The sequence below is a fragment of the Stegostoma tigrinum genome, chromosome 24, assembly GCF_030684315.1.
Source record: "Stegostoma tigrinum isolate sSteTig4 chromosome 24, sSteTig4.hap1, whole genome shotgun sequence".
Lineage (NCBI taxonomy): Eukaryota > Metazoa > Chordata > Chondrichthyes > Orectolobiformes > Stegostomatidae > Stegostoma > Stegostoma tigrinum.
This window is the reverse complement of record NC_081377.1, coordinates 34,028,695-34,044,604: the sequence shown is the minus strand read 5'-3', so window position 1 is coordinate 34,044,604 and position 15,910 is coordinate 34,028,695. Positions and strand designations below refer to the sequence as shown.

Genomic DNA, 15,910 nt, shown 5'->3' with positions numbered 1-15,910 from the left:
ATAGAAAATCCAGATCTGACGTCCACAAAGCCATCCAGGAGGCCATGAAGCAGTACCGCACCAAGTTAGAGGCCTAAACCTACCAAACAGACTTCCGCCACCTACAGCAAGGCCTAAACGACATTACAGAATACAAAATGAAATAGTGTAAGATAAAGACAAAGACACATCCCTCCCTGACACGCTTGAAGCTCTCTATGCACGATTTGAGCAGAACGCCACCAGTGTGGCAATGCCTGCTGCAACAGCCCCAGACATATCTGTTCCCTCCGTCACCGCCGCAGGCATCAGATCAATTTTCTGGGAATCAACCCAAGGAAAGCGATGGGCCCGGACAGTATCCCCGGCTGAGCTGTCAGATCCGGTGCGGACCAACTGGTGGAGGTATTCATCAACATCTTCAACCTCTCCCTCCTATAAACTGAAAACCCCACCTGCTTCAAAAATCATCCCCATACTCAAGAAAACATGTGCAGTGTGCCTTAATGACTACTGCCCAGTGGCTCCGACCTCAATCACTGTGAAGTGCTTCGAAAGGCTGGTCGTGGCCCACATCAACTCCAGTCTCCCAGCCTGCCTACAATTTGCCTACTGGTATAACTGGTCCTAAGCAAATGCCATATCACTAGCCCTAAACTCATCCCTGGAACATCTGGACAACAAAAACGCCTCCGTCAGACTCCTGTCCATTGACTACAGCTCCACCTTCATCACCGTTATTCCCTTCAGACAGATCTCAAAACTCTGTGATCTTAGTCTCAGCTCCATCCTCTGCAACTGGATCCTTAGGTTCCTGACCCATAGGCCACAAGAATAGGTAACTGCACCTCCTCCACAATAACACTCAACACTGGAGCCCGACCCCCCCCACAGGATGTGTCCTCAGCCCCCTACTCCACTCCCTGTACACCTATAGCTGTGTTGCCAAATTCTGAAAGAATGCCATCTACGAGTTCACTGATGACACCAACATTGTGGGACGGATATCTGACAACGATGAGTCCAAATACAGAAGGGAGATAGTGCTTGGTGACGTGGTGAAATGTAAATAATCTGTCTGTCAATGTTGGCAAAGCTAAAGAACTGATCATCAATTTTAGAAAGACAGGACGAGAACATGTCCTCATCTACATCAACGGGATTGAGGCTGAGTGAAGAGCATCAAGTTCCTTGGAGTGACAATAACCGACGACCTGTCCTGGACTCCCCACGCAGATGCAACAGTCAAGATGGTACAACACCATCTCCTCTTCCTCAGGCAGCTCAGGAAATTTTCACATGTCCAGAAGGCCCCTCACCAACTTCTACAGATGCACCGTTGTCCAGGTGCAGAACAGCCTGGTACAGCAGCTGCTCTGCCCAGGACTGTAAGGAACTACAGAAGGCGGTGTGCACAGCACAAACTAACATAGAAGCCAACCTTCCATCCATGGGCTCCATTTGCACAGCCCACTGCTGCAGAAAGGCAGCCAACATCATCAAAGACCCATCGCACCCTGATAATGATCTCCCACAACCTCTTCTGTCAGGTAGAAGATACAGAAGCCTGAACATACGCACCTGCAGGCTCAGGAACAACTTCTTTCCGGCCATTATCAGATTGTTGAACGGGCTGTATTCTCAAATAATGTAACCTGCAATGTAACCTGTACATCTCAAAGTCTTTTTGATCTGTACATCCTTTGCTTCTGTGATCTGCCTGTACCGCGTGTGAACAAAGCTTTTCACTGTATTTCAGTACACATGACAGTAAAATCAATCAGTTGAGGAGTAGGGAATAGTGTGGGTGATGCTGATGGTTGTATGAAGAAAAATGGAGAGACTACAGTGGAGCATAAAGTCTGTATGGACTGGGTGGGCCCCATTGACTTGTTTCAGTGCTGATGTTCCATGTGATCACATTGCACTGGAATGCAGGCAGTGATCTTATGATCTTCTGGGCAACCTCATCTTTCCAATTAAACAGAGTGTGAGCAAAACCCGAACAAAATTAAAGTTTTAATGCGGACAGAAAAAGCGCTTGTTACTTGTAAGAGCTGAACTGTCATAAGGCAGCGTGTCAGTTTATTAATGTCTTGGTTCGGAAGCAGCTTGATTGTTTTTGGTCATACTTCCGACACAGAACTTAAAACCTTTCTTTATATTTGTGTTTTTGATTTGATCACCACTTTCTTAATTGATTGTGTCTGACAACCTTAAAAATTGTTTTGTTTTTGTTTCATTAAAAATTGATGCAGAACATTTCAAACAAAGTCTCCTGCCAGAGCCAAGGCAGATGCTGCATTCTACATTCATATAATGAATTAGATTAAAAAGTAACGTTCTACCATGACATAACACATGGTTAAGACCAAATTCTTGCCCTAGCTGTGCTCAGAATGTTATATAAGGTTTCAGATAGACTAAGGAGGAATGATAACTTATCCTGCTAAAACACAATCATTTCTTTCAAGCACAGCGGACTGTACATAGATGTAACAGCTACAATATACTTAATGCTATCCAAGCCTAATCTGGTAACTATCCACCTGTTTTATTCACTGCATTGTTTATGCTATTTGCAGCTGTGTTTTTCTGTGAGAGCCATTTACAGTTGAACTTTATGGAACAATGCCCTAATTTGAACTGATTTATTATTGTCACAGGCACCTAAGTACAGTGAAAAATTTTCTTCTGTAGGCAGATCGTAATATACAAAGAACACGGGGTGACTGAACAGAGCAAGGAATACCAAGTTATGGGTGCACAAAGGGATTAACATTGGATTTTAAATTTGTGAGGTCCATTCAGCAGTCTAATAACAGCAGGAAAGAAGCTGTTCTTGAACCTGTTGGTGCATGTGTTTAAGCTGTTGTATCTTCTGCTTGACAGAAGAGGGTGGAGCATTGCAGACCTGTTAATGTTGATGTGGTTCAGTTTCTACTGCCAAGCATGTTGTCTTGGAGTCAGCTCTACATCACAAATATGCAGCGCACCATCCGACGTTCTATATTACTGAGGGCTGCGATTTCTCTCCCTTGATTCCCGAAGGTCAGGATCCTAATTGTTGGGCTGGACCTTGCTGGTTAAACTCTATTTGGTGCAGGTAGACCCACAACACTGTTACGGAGGGAATTTGAGGATTTTGACCCAGCAACGCTGAAGGAACAGCGATTATATTTCCTAGTCAGAATGGTGAATGGCTCAGAGGGGAACTTGAAGGTGTTCTCATGTATCTGCTGCCCTTATCCTTCTAGGAGGTAGAGTGCATGGGTTTGGAAGGTGCTGTCTAAGGAGCCTTGGTGAATCACTGCAGTGCATCTTGAAACAGTAGACACTGCTGCTAAGTGGTGGGGGGAGGGACATAAAAGGTTGTGGATGGGGTGTCAGTCAAACAGGCAACTTTGTCCTGAGTGGTGTCAAGCATCTTGAGAGCAGGAGCTGCATGCATCCAGGCAAGTGGAGAGTATTCCATCACACTCGTGACACATGTCCTGTAGGCAGTGAAGAGGGTTTTGGGGGGTGATGATTACCATAAAAATTTCCAGTCTTTGACCTGTCCTTCTAGCTTCATAAGTCTGGAGCTCAAACAAGCTTCACTCTGATGTCAATAACCTGGTGAAGAATGGCAGATGGGGCAAGGTACCAGTCATCTGTTAGTCGTGCCTTGGAGGTAGGAAAGTGAACAAGGAGAAAAGTTTGGGCACAGAAAGGAAAAGGATATGAAAGCTCAAATACACATACGAACAGATTCAAGAACACCTTTTTCCCTGCTGTTATCAGACTTTTGAATGCACTTCTCTATGTTAATCCTGAGCTCTCTCTCCGCACCCTCTCTCTGGCTGTAACACTATATTCTACACTCTGTCCTGCTACCTTGCTGCACTTTGTATGGTATGATCTGCCTGTAAAGCACGCAAAACAACACTTCTCACTATATCTCAGTGCATGTGACAACAATAAATCAAATCATTGCATGGCAAACTGCAAATTGCTAACATTCGTATTCATGATCAAAAATAAATAAATTTAAAAGTAACCTGCTACAACTTTATTGGTGCATCTCCCACCTTTATATTCTAACAGAGAGCATTATTGTCTGCCAGTACTGTCACCGTGTTTAATACTGTTCCTAGTCAAGGGTGAGTATGACCTTATACACTCTCAAACCAGAGCAGTTGAGAAATCTGAACTGGGTTTGCTATTGAGATAGGCAGTAGGGACTGTGAGGAAGGTTCGAAATATGCACTGGCTTAGAGATGAGCTTCTTGAAACAGAATGTCCTTTATTTACCAAATATAGAATAACTGTTGGACTGGTACATGTGCAAATGTCAGCTACAGAGCAGCTGAAGCTGTAATGAACAACCTTTCAGCCTCGGCAGTAACTTCACTCAGCACAGCTGTCAGAGTGACAGCTATTTTTGGGTTTATCATCTGTTCTGGTGCTTGTCGTACTGTCTGTCTTTAAAAAAATGAATCAACGACTTCATCAGCTGATGGGAGTGATGGTGGCTATACTCAGGGCTATCATCAGTCGCAGGGTGGATAGTCCCAGTGGCAAAGAATATAATTACTGAATTCAAAATAACCTCTGTCGTGTAAAGTTAAGTTTTTTTGCTTTTGGTTAATTGTCCATTTCTAAGCGTAGACATATCTCAAAATATTAGCTGTTTGTGTGATCTAAGAACCTTTCTTTCTAAATATAAAACAGCCAATCCACTTCTTTCATTCTAGCCTCTTTTAGTCACTTCAGTCATTTCATCTCAGAGCATCCTTTTTAACCCAGCCCTCTGCCACGTGAGCTGGTTATTTGCAACATCTCTCATTGGACTGATGTGCAAACCTGAGCTTCCTCTCTCCGCAGACAGTGCCAGGGATGCCAACTGGCCTCTGTTTTAGGAAACACATTATCTTGTAATGAAATGCCCACTGGCACAACAAACCCGCTAACCAGACAGCACATGGTTCTGTGGCAAAAATGTGTCCAGTTCATTATTGCCTACTGTCACGCTAACTGATGTGGAGTGAAGTCAGACTGACTGGACTGGGCTACAGTCACATATTTGTCCATTATAGATTGGAGTCGGAGTCACAAAGCTCCTGAGACAAATCCTACTCCAGGGCATGGGACAAAAAAATCAGCATTGACACTCCAGCGACACACTGAGGGACCATTGAAAAGTCAAAGTTTCCATCTTTCAGACGAGAGGTTAAACTGGGCCACCATCTGCTTGTCAAATATCCCATGGTGCGAATTCGATGAAGAGTGTGGGGATTATTCCAAGTATTTATCCCTTGATCGATATCACAACAAACAGATTATCTGGCAATTTTCATATTGTTGTGGGAGCAGCTGAGCACAATTTAACTATTGTGTTTCCTACATTACAGCAGCGAGTGCTCATGAAAAGTATTTCATTAGCTGTAAAGCAATATTAAGCATTTGGTGATCATGAAAGGCTTTCCATTTTTAAATTGCTGTGGAAAAATGTGGTGCTGTATTAAATTGCAGGTGGCTAGAGCTGTCAACTGAACATCTAACCTTGGTCTTGGTTTCTGTAGCCAGACCTCTTTGATGCTACCTATGCCTGGGATTAGATTAGATTAGATTCCCTACAGTGTGGAAACAGGCCCTTTGGCCCAACAAGTCCACACCGCCCCTTGAAGCATCACACCCAGATCTATACCGCTACAACCCACACACCCCTGAACACTATGGGCAATTTAGCATGGCCAATCCACCTAACCTGCACATCTTTGGGCTGTGGGAGGAAACCGGAGCACCCGGAGGAAACCCACGCAGACACTGGGAGAATGTGCAAACTCCACACAGACAGTCGCTCGAGGCGGGAATTGAACCTGGGTCCCTGGCGCTGTGAGGCTGCAGTGCTAACCACTGAGCCACCGTGCCACCCCATTTTATGGTAATTAAGCTGCCAATGGACAATGCATTGTGATTGCAACAGTGGAGCTTGGCAATAGCCGAGCTAAGTATATTAGAACATTTTTTTGAAAATAAATTAGAATGAGCTTTACTTCTCTTTTTTTCCCAGGATTGTTTGCTCTTCACCTTTCGCAGTTGCCTCTTACTTTCTCCTGTGGTATGTACCAGATGGAAATGTGTCTGAGATTGGAAAAATCCTTTGGTTCTTGGTCTTCTACTGTTTGTTCCAAACACTGCAAACAGTAAGTACTTAATAAGGGAGTTTACCTCAGTTGCACTTGGTGAACAGGTGACACGCAATGGAATACACAATTTTGTATTCATTATTTCCAGATGACTCTGCTACTGGACCTGAAGAAAAGAGTTACTCTTAACTTTAAAAAAAAAAGTTGCTATAAGTGTCTGTACTTCCATCCAACCCAGTAAATGGTCACTTAACGCTTAGTGAGACGTGTTTACTTTGAAGAAGTTTGGGTGGCTTCTGTTGTTAGAAGCCCAAAGTTTGACGTTCATGAATTTGAAATCGATACCCTAATACAGCATTTACCAGCAATTATTCCATCACCAATGCCAGAAGCATTAACCTATTTCTCAAAGTTGACTCAACAACATGAACCCACTGTAACCTAATTCGTACCTGTGGCTATTTGTCTGTAAACATTCCTTTTCACCTGCTTGACTTGGCTGCTGGTGTGTTACCTTTGGGATGGTGCCATGTGATTTTTGGGAAAGTGACAGTTCTCAATGGAAGTGCATAAAAATTCAGTGTTCCTAATGTACGAATAATGTTTCCAATTGTTCCAAAGTATTTAAGTTGCAATGGCCACGATGAATTGTTCCAGTTATGGAAAGGTTCTGTTAGTCTCAATGTCCAGAAACACGTCTATTTGCATGAATTGGCTCTCGCACTTTGACTTACAGGAAGCTCCTGTCAGTGATTTAAAAATTGTGCCAACATCTTTGATAAATACAAAGTTGGTGGCCTTCTTGATGCTTTATTTTAGTCCATTTGCCCTTTCCTTAATCCTTCTCAAATGGAGGATAGATTCTCCATTCAGGATCTGAGTCATGCATTTAAGATACCCATGCTCAGCTTGGACTAACTGAACAGCCTGCATTTTCCACCACTCCTATAATCTCTTCTGCTTTCCTAAGTCTCCTATACGCAAGGGCATGTTTTATTCCAGAGAGTGATTAGAATTAGAAAGGATCATGGAGAGCAGCACCAGCTCAAAGTGGAATGTAATGCATCCAGCATGCAAACATTCCTGTCACTGAGTTCCCTGTGAGGGTCCTCCATCCTATAATGTAATGATACTGGACCAGTCATCAAGAGGCTGAGATGAATAACCCAACAACACTTGTTCATAAGTTCAAATCCCACCATCGTAGCTAGAGGAATTTAAATTCAGTTAATTAATAAAATTAAAGTGAATTGTAGATCATGTTAATACGGATCAGCAAACTATCGATTATCATTTAAAATGAAAGAATCATCCGGTTCACTGATATCTTCAAGGAGGGACATCCAATGTTCTTAAGATCAGAGATAATGGGAACTGCAGATGCTGGAGAATCCAAGATAACAAGGTGTGGGGCTGGATGATTACAGCAGGCCAAGCAGCATCTGAGGAGCACAAAAGCTGACGTTTTGGGCCTAGACCCTTCATTAGAAAAGGGGGATGGGGAGACGATTCTGAAATAAATAGGGAGAGAGGGGGATGCCTAACCTGAAGAAGTTACCCTCTTCCCTCTGGACAAACCTCACGGGATCTCTTTCCCACTGCAACTCTCTTGTCCTCTCCACTTGTCTTCTCCTCCATCCACCTTCGATCCGCCTCCCCCTCTCTCCCTATTTATTTCAGAACCGTCTCCCCATCCCCCTTTTCTGATGAAGGGTCTAGGCCCGAAACGTCAGCTTTTGTGCTCCTGAGATGCTGCTTGGCCTGCTGCGTTCATCCAGCTCCACACTTTGTATTCTTAATGTTCTTCCCCAGTCTGACCTATATATGACCCTAGACCTACAACAAACTGGTCTGACTTCGACCTATCCTCTGAAATGACTTAACACGCCACTCAGTTGTAAATGGGCCACCACCACCTACACAAGGGCTCCCATCCCTAATTACCCTTCTCTCCATTATTGTTAGTCAGCAGAAATGAAGGTGGGGCAGATACACTGCGTCCAGAGTGATTTGGAAATGGCCACAAAGGCAGGGGACAGTTTGGTTGGCTCAGACTTAAACCCTGTTGCATGAAAAGGCTGTTAGACCTTTAGCCATTGGCTTTCAACATCAGCCCAACCCCTGCACCTGGAGGTTTTTTAACTTAGGAAATAATGCATAATGAGCTCCATTATTACAACAACCCATAGGGCATATTAGAGAGTCATTGTCATAGTCATACAGCACAGAAACAGACCCTTCAGTCCAACAACCGAACATAATCCCAAACTAAACTATCCCCACCTGCCTGCTCCTGGGCCATATTCCTCCAAACTTTTTCTATTATATATCCTTCCAAAGATCTTTCAAATGTTATTATACTCGCATCCGCCACTTCATCAGGAAGTTCATTTCACACGCAAACCAGTCTCTGTGTAAAGAATTTGCCTTTTTGTCTTTAAGTCTCTCTCCTCTCACCTTTTAACAATGTGCTCCCTAGTCTTGAAATTCCCATCAACTCTCTCTACACCTCATTATATTGTAAACTTCTATCAGGTCACCTCAACGTTCAATGTTTCAGCGAAAAATGTTCCAACCTATCCAGCCTTTCCTTATAACTCAAACCTTCCATGCCCAGCAACAACCTGGTAAAACTCTTGTGAACCCTCTCCAGCTTGACAATATGCTTTCTATGACTGAGCGACCAGAACTGGACACAGTATTCCAGAAGAAGCCTCACCAATGCCTTGCACAACCTGAATATAACGTCCCAAGTCCTATACTCAAAGAACTGAGCAGTGAAGGGAAGCGTGCCAAATGCCTTTTTAACCACCCTGTCTATATGTGAAATCTATTAAACCTTCAGGAATAGATGATTAGTGGGTTTTTTACCCAAACAACATAAGATTGCTTGTACATCAATGCATTCCAGCAGAGGGTTCCTGCCTTTATACTCTAGCTGAAAGTCTGTTCTTTTTTTCATTTTTAAAAGGCGGGGGTTTTACATCATGACACCTAGATACCATTCATGCTTGTTTACAGCAGCCCATAAAATTAGTGATCTCACATTGTGCATAAAGGCCCTTGGAAAATGGATCTGTTTGAGCTCAGCATTCCTGTTGATTGGCCCTGCTGAATCTGGTATGCTGCCTGTGTATCCCATACCACCACCATTGTGGGTGAGCCTTTCATATTCAGGACCTGTCTGCTTTTCTAAGCATTCCAGACCCATCCTGGCTGTGAGAAAATCCAGCCCATAACCTTCTCATAATATCTCAGATTAGTTTAATATTAGTTCGAGTGGTAGATGTGTATTTGAACCTCTTCATTCTGTCCTGTGCTGTGGCTCTTAACTTACAGGAGTACTGTATTTCTTCGAGATGCTGCAGTGGGATGTTTTTTAAATGTCACTATTTGAAAAAAAACTTTTCCATCCTTTTCTTAGTGCTTCCATGTGCCCTACTCTGCACTCACAATGTTCATAAGCACAGACCAAACGGAGAGGGACTCCGCAACAGCATATCGTGAGTAAGCCTTTTTTATTGTATTAGTGAGTTTATAACACTAATTTTAGCATGTCTATTATTTTACTTATTTCTTTTAAAACATTAATTTGAATCACTGCCATTGTTGTATTTCTTTGATTGTGAGTTCACTGTCTTATAGTTTCCATCAGCATGGTAAAACTAAGCTCGATCGAGCGGAATATTTCTGGGAATAGTTCTGAATTTTAAGAGTAACCTGGTTTGTTTCCACAGCTCTCAATCTGGTTAAATTCTGCCATTTAATCTGTGCAAGATTAAATTCACTTGCTGCACCTGCAGAAAACTGATTTTAGTGTGATTCAACAACGACTCAAATAATACTCTGGAGTTCAAAGGTTTTAAAAACCACAATGCCGATACTGAAATAATTCTGGATTGTAGAAAAAATGAGGAGTATCTGTGGTGTGAACAGAAAAATATTTGTTTCTTATAACTATTCTTGGATTCTGGGACTGACATTAATTCTTAGGCTACAGAGTCCTTGAGGATATTTTAACCTGTTTAGCTGATAGATTCTCCAGTTCTAAGTATTTGAAGGTGAGTTACTATGGGAATAAATGATTGCTACTTTTCTTTGCAGGTATGACTGTGGAGGTGCTGGGAACAGTATTGGGAACAGCAATACAAGGCCAGATTGTGGGTGGGGCTGATGCCCCATGTATTCATGAAAGTGTATTTATTAATGCTTCAATGTCCACAATTGAAGTCAACACTACACAGTATAACGTCAACACATCCATCAGTCAGCTGGTATGTATTCATGTTTCCAGGTTTTAAAGGTAGAAATATCAAAATCAAATTTCACATTATAAAAATTGGTGAGCAGGATTACTAATAGTAAAAAGGGTGGCATGGTGGCACAGTGGTGAGCACTGCTGCCTCACAGTGCCAGAGACCCGGGTTCAATTCCAGCCTCAGGCAACTGTCTGTCTGTCTGAAGTTTGCACATTCTCCTCGTGTCTACGTGGGTTTCCTCCGGATGCTCCAGTTTCCTCCCACAGTCCAAAGATGTGCTGGTTAGGTGGATTGGCCATGCTAAAATTGCCAACAGTGTTCAGGGAGGTGTAGATTAGGTGGGTTATGGGGGATGGGTCTAGGTGGGATGCTTTGAGGTTCAGTATGGACCCGTTGTGCCAAAGGGCCTGTTTCCACACTGTAGGGATTCTAATATGTTATCGCATAGGCAGTGTTAATTAGCAATGTCATATTGAAAAATCCACTGGGAAATGGTGATCATAACAATTCTGAATTCCCTGTTCAGTTTGAAAACAACATATCCCAATCACAAGCATAAGCTTTAACCCTAAAGCCAAACACAGACCAGCTACATTTGAATAGATAAATATACCAGCAGGTAAGGTGGTACATAAATGGGAAGGAATTTCGAAGAAGCAGTTCAGTGCTTTTGATGAAATTTCATTCCATTGCAAAAGAAAAATTCAGCAAGAAATATCTATCTTGGCTTATTAAGTAGATCTACAATTGTGTTAGATTAAAAGTAGAAGCTTGTAATGCTACAACAAAGAATATTAATTTGGGATTGGGAATGATTTAGAAAGCTTGAAAATCCTCCCAACAAGTTGATAAAAAAGAGAAAGTAATAAGTATAAATAATCTAGTCAGGAATGTAAATATAAAACAGATTGTAAGAGCTTTTGTATGTACACAAAAAGGGGAAGAGTGGCTGAAGTAAAGGTTGTTCCCTTAGAAGTCAGGACAACAGAAAATATCACAAGGAAATAGCAGAGATGTTGAACAAATATCATGTCTTTGACTTCTTTAATCAAATTCTGAAGTTACACACCAATGTGTATTAGAACATAGAACAATACAGTGCAGAACAGGGCTTTTGGCCCTCGATGTTGCACTGACCTGTGAACTAATCTAAGCCCATCCCCCAACACTATCCCATCATCATCAACATTGAAAGTTAGCAAATGTAGCACCACTATTCAAGAAAGGAGGGAAGAGAGAAAACAAGAAAATACAGGCCAGTTAAGCTGACATCAGTCATTGGGAATGTGCTTGAATGTACTGGAATTTAGTTTTAAGGAGATCTGTCACTGGTAAGACTGGCATTTATTGCTCATCCTATTTGCACTTGAAACAAGTGACTTGTTTGGCCATTTCAGAGGGCATTAGCGTTAAGCATATTCATAGAATCCCTACTGTGTGGGAGCCCATTTAGCCCATTCAAGTCCATACCAATCTGATGCTGAAAGAGCATCTCACCCAAATGCTGAAACCCTGCATTTCCCATGGTTATCCCATCTAGCCTGAATATCCCTGGAAACTTTGGGTAATTTGAACATCACCAGTCCTCCTAACATTTGGACTGTGGACTGGAGCACCTGGAGGAAACCCATACAAACACAGGCACACAGCCAAGACTAGATTTCAATTCTAGATTTTTGTTTCCTTGTTGAATTTAAATTCCACTGCCATGGTGATATTTCAAGCTCTGTCCCCAGGGCACAATCTGGAATCTGGTCTCGTGACATTACCAGTACCGTATTCTCTCATCTTTGTTCATAAAGACCCAGCTCACGCTGAATGTTGGAGTTCAAAGTGCGTAAAATAAGAGTTATCAATTGCTTTTATCTGTCTCTCCGGAATGCCACAAAAAACCAGTCCTTTTCTTTTCTTTCATTCTGTACAGAAAAGTGCCTACTTGATGGCAGCTGGAGTCATTGGAGCAGTATATATTCTCTGCACCATCATTCTGTTTGCTGGAGTCCAGGAGAGAGATGGTAAATAACAGTTTTAGACCTATTACATAGAGAAGGTGCATTTAAAACTATGCTCAACTGTAAGCTTCAAAATGAAATTGTGCTGCTTTCCACAGCTGGAAGCACTTTTTATATATTTTCTAGTTGACCTATTCAGAAGTGTTATTACATATCACTAGAGCAGGTGGGACTTGAACTTTCTGACATGGAGGGACAGACACAACCGCTGCATCAGAGGACCCCTCAATCAAGTTCCTACCGCAGCAATGAAGATACTTCTTAAGAAACCCATTTAGCAATGTTATTGACACTTCTGGAGTAGGTCGGACTTGAACCCAGGAGTCCTAGTTCAGAGGTGGTGAGACCATCACGGCACCACAAGACTTCCTTAGCCCTGCAAGCACTTTATAGATGTATTTCTAAATAACCTGCTTAGGGATTCTATTACATACTCTAGAGCAGATGGGACTTGAACCTGGCCCTCCTGTCTCAGAGGTAGAGACACTGCCAGTCTACCACAAGAAACCTGTAAGCACCTCCTTTTTCTCTTTATACCCAGATGTTCTTTTAACACGCAAATGAAAGTTTTCTTTCCAAATCATCCATTGTAATTTGTCACATGTTAACCACCACCAAGAAATCATCCGTGTTCTCCAACTGATTTACATGCAAAGCCAGTTGAGGGCCGTCAGTGGTCAGGGAGGCGCGGAACCTTCATCAAAATAAAGTTAGATACAACCATTTTATTTTTTCCTCTGCAGAATAATAGCATTGCGACTGCCTCCTTTTTACTTTCATTAACCTAGCTTTTCTAATCAACCTGTTCAGAAATGTTATTACATACCTCTGGAGCTGGTCAGACTTGAATTCAGGCCTCCCAGTACAGGATTAGAACATAGAACATAGAAAAGTATAGCACAGTACAGGCCCTTCGGCCCACGATGTTGTGCCGTGGAATAATCCTAATCCAAAAATAAAATAACCTAACCTACATTCCCCTCAATTCACTGCTGTCCAAGTGCATGTCCAGCAGTCGCTTAAATGTCACTAATGACTCTGCTTCCATGACTACCACTGGTAAACTATTCCATGCGCTGACAACTCTCTGGGTGAAGAACCTCCCTCTGACGTCTCCTCTATACCTTCCTCCTATCACCTTAAAACTATGACCCCTCGTGGCAGTCAATCCTGCCCTGGGACACTATTTTCATAATTTATGAATTAAAACCCACCTGTCACTGTGACCAGTTTGGAAATGGTTACAAGTTAACACAAGTTTGTGAGTTTTCTAAAGATTTCTTGTTTAAATAAAACTTCCATTGGGGCACTGTATGATATAATTTCCAAAAATGATGTGCTTTCAAAAGCACTTCAAAGCTGCTTTCAATTTTTTGCCCTCTTTCATACTCTGATTCCGTCCCTTTCACTTCTCTCCACTCCCCATTACAACCTCTGTTCCTTCCCCTTCCCCTGACCTGATAGTTCCTAAGCATTGGCACCTTCCATCGTGTGTGTTTGTAACACTGGTTTCTTGAGACGCGCTCTCCTCATCACACATCCAAATGGGATCAATTTTACAATGCATTTAAAAAGCACTTGTAGTCAGTCCTGCAACATGGTCAGCATGTCTGAATAAGTGCATCAGCAAGAAATGTCCTGAGGTGCTTTATGAAATCACACTGAGATGCCGGGCTTGCAAAGATTTACTGCAGCTGACTGAATTCATTATTTCAGGCACAGTCTTAAAGGTGCTTTTGCATGGCTGGACATTGGAGGGCATTACGAAGTGAATTTGAACATTGCTTCCTCCCTTTGTGCCAAAACAGGAGCAAATGTGTTTGAGATGAGAGTTAGTCAGACAAGGTAGAATATGGGGTTGGAGGAAGTTCTTGATGCCACTCAGCTTTAAATAGATTTATAACTGAGGACAAGAATTCTAAATTCAATGCATCGGGGTCAGTGAACCAGACCAGCCCATCACCATCAATTACCTGTTCTGCTGCAATTGGTTTATAACTAGGTTTACTATAAGAAGTGAAATATTCTAAAGGTGCCCAGTAACATTAATCAATGAAGGATGAGGTATAAATAAATAAAGGCATAGATTATTCTTGCAATTGCACTGTTCATCTTTACCGTGTGCTGAAGTGCTATCTATCTCAAAAAATATGCAGAGATTGATTTTGTATTGCTGCTGTTTAGCTCTGCTGAAATTTTGCTGTAAATTCTGCTGCAGACCTATGTATTCAGTAATCTATTCACACACTACCTTGTGATAGCTTATCATCATACAATCAGGGAATGACATAGCACAGAGGTCATTGAGTCCATTTTGTCTGCGAAATAGCTAATGAATTAATCACACAGCCTACCTTTTTCCCTATGCCCATGAAAATTTTAAAAATATATTTCTGTATTTTTCTAATTCGCCAGCAGTGTTTTTGTCCCCATAAGTTGAGTTTCCAACAGTCCATGTCAATCCAATAATTTACATGCCACAGTTTGAGAAAGGGCACCTTTTTAAAAAAAAAGTCTTTGTTGGCCTGTAGTCAGTGGCCTTTCAGTTTCTTTAAAAGGGACTGGGAAAGAATGGTCCTTTTGACTTCTTTGGATAAGTACGCAGTCTTATCACTTCCCAAACAAATGCTAACTCTTCACTGTCCGATGTGTGAGCTGTACTTGATCAAAGAAGCATCAAATGTTGCTCACCATGTAGTTCCTTATAACTCCTTATAATTATAATTTTAATTGGTCAGCAGACATTGAACTAAAGGGAAATTACATTGTAAGTTCTTGCTTTAAAATAGAACAATCCTGATCCAAGAGATCAAACAAGTACACAATGCTCTTGACTCCTTCAGTAATGGGAACCACTTCTAAAGCAGGATGAGGGGAATAAAGTGTCCAAAGGAGCTTGGTGCATCATTGCACTTTGTCCAGTCAATTACAGAACCCTGATAGTATCAAAGCAGGCCATTCACCCTGTTGAATCCACACCAACCCTCCCACCCAAACCTGTAACCCTGCATTTCCCACAGCCAATCCACCTAATCTGCACAACCATGGACTGTGGGAGGAAACTCATGCAGACGCAGACACAATGTGCAAACTTCACACAGAGTCATGCGAGGTGGAATCAAACCTGGATCCCTGGTGCTGGGAGCTAAACAGTGAGCCACCATGCTGAACTTTCGCAAGGTGATCTCCCGAGAGGAGCAAAGAAAATCCAGTTCCATCTCTTCTTTGTGTCTAAATCCATACCAAAGTAGGTCATGAAGGGCCAGATGTCTGAGCAAACAAGGATTGGCCGTGAGAAAGTATCAGAGATAATGGGAACTGCAGATGCTGGAGAATTCCAAGATAATAAAATGTGAGGCTGGATGAACACAGCAGGCCAAGCAGCATCTCAGGAGCACAAAAGCTGACGTTTCGGGCCTAGACCCTTCATCAGAGAGGAGAAATGCAGGATTACAGGTTTGGGTGGGCGGATTAGTGTGGATTCGATGGGGCTGAATGGCCTGCTTTGATACTGTAGGGATTCTGTAAT

General features: G+C 42.3%; 1 protein-coding gene across 1 annotated transcript in view; it reads left to right on the top strand.

Moving 5' to 3' along the window:
* Nucleotides 1-15,910, top strand: part of mfsd2ab (MFSD2 lysolipid transporter A, lysophospholipid b) — a 61,583-nt gene that overhangs the window by 27,262 nt on the left and 18,411 nt on the right. The window contains exons 4-7 of the mRNA XM_048557661.2: nucleotides 6,035-6,167; nucleotides 9,535-9,613; nucleotides 10,215-10,384; nucleotides 12,294-12,384. Of these exons, the coding sequence (XP_048413618.1) occupies nucleotides 6,035-6,167; nucleotides 9,535-9,613; nucleotides 10,215-10,384; nucleotides 12,294-12,384 (473 nt within the window). The remainder of the gene's footprint in view (nucleotides 1-6,034; nucleotides 6,168-9,534; nucleotides 9,614-10,214; nucleotides 10,385-12,293; nucleotides 12,385-15,910) is intronic.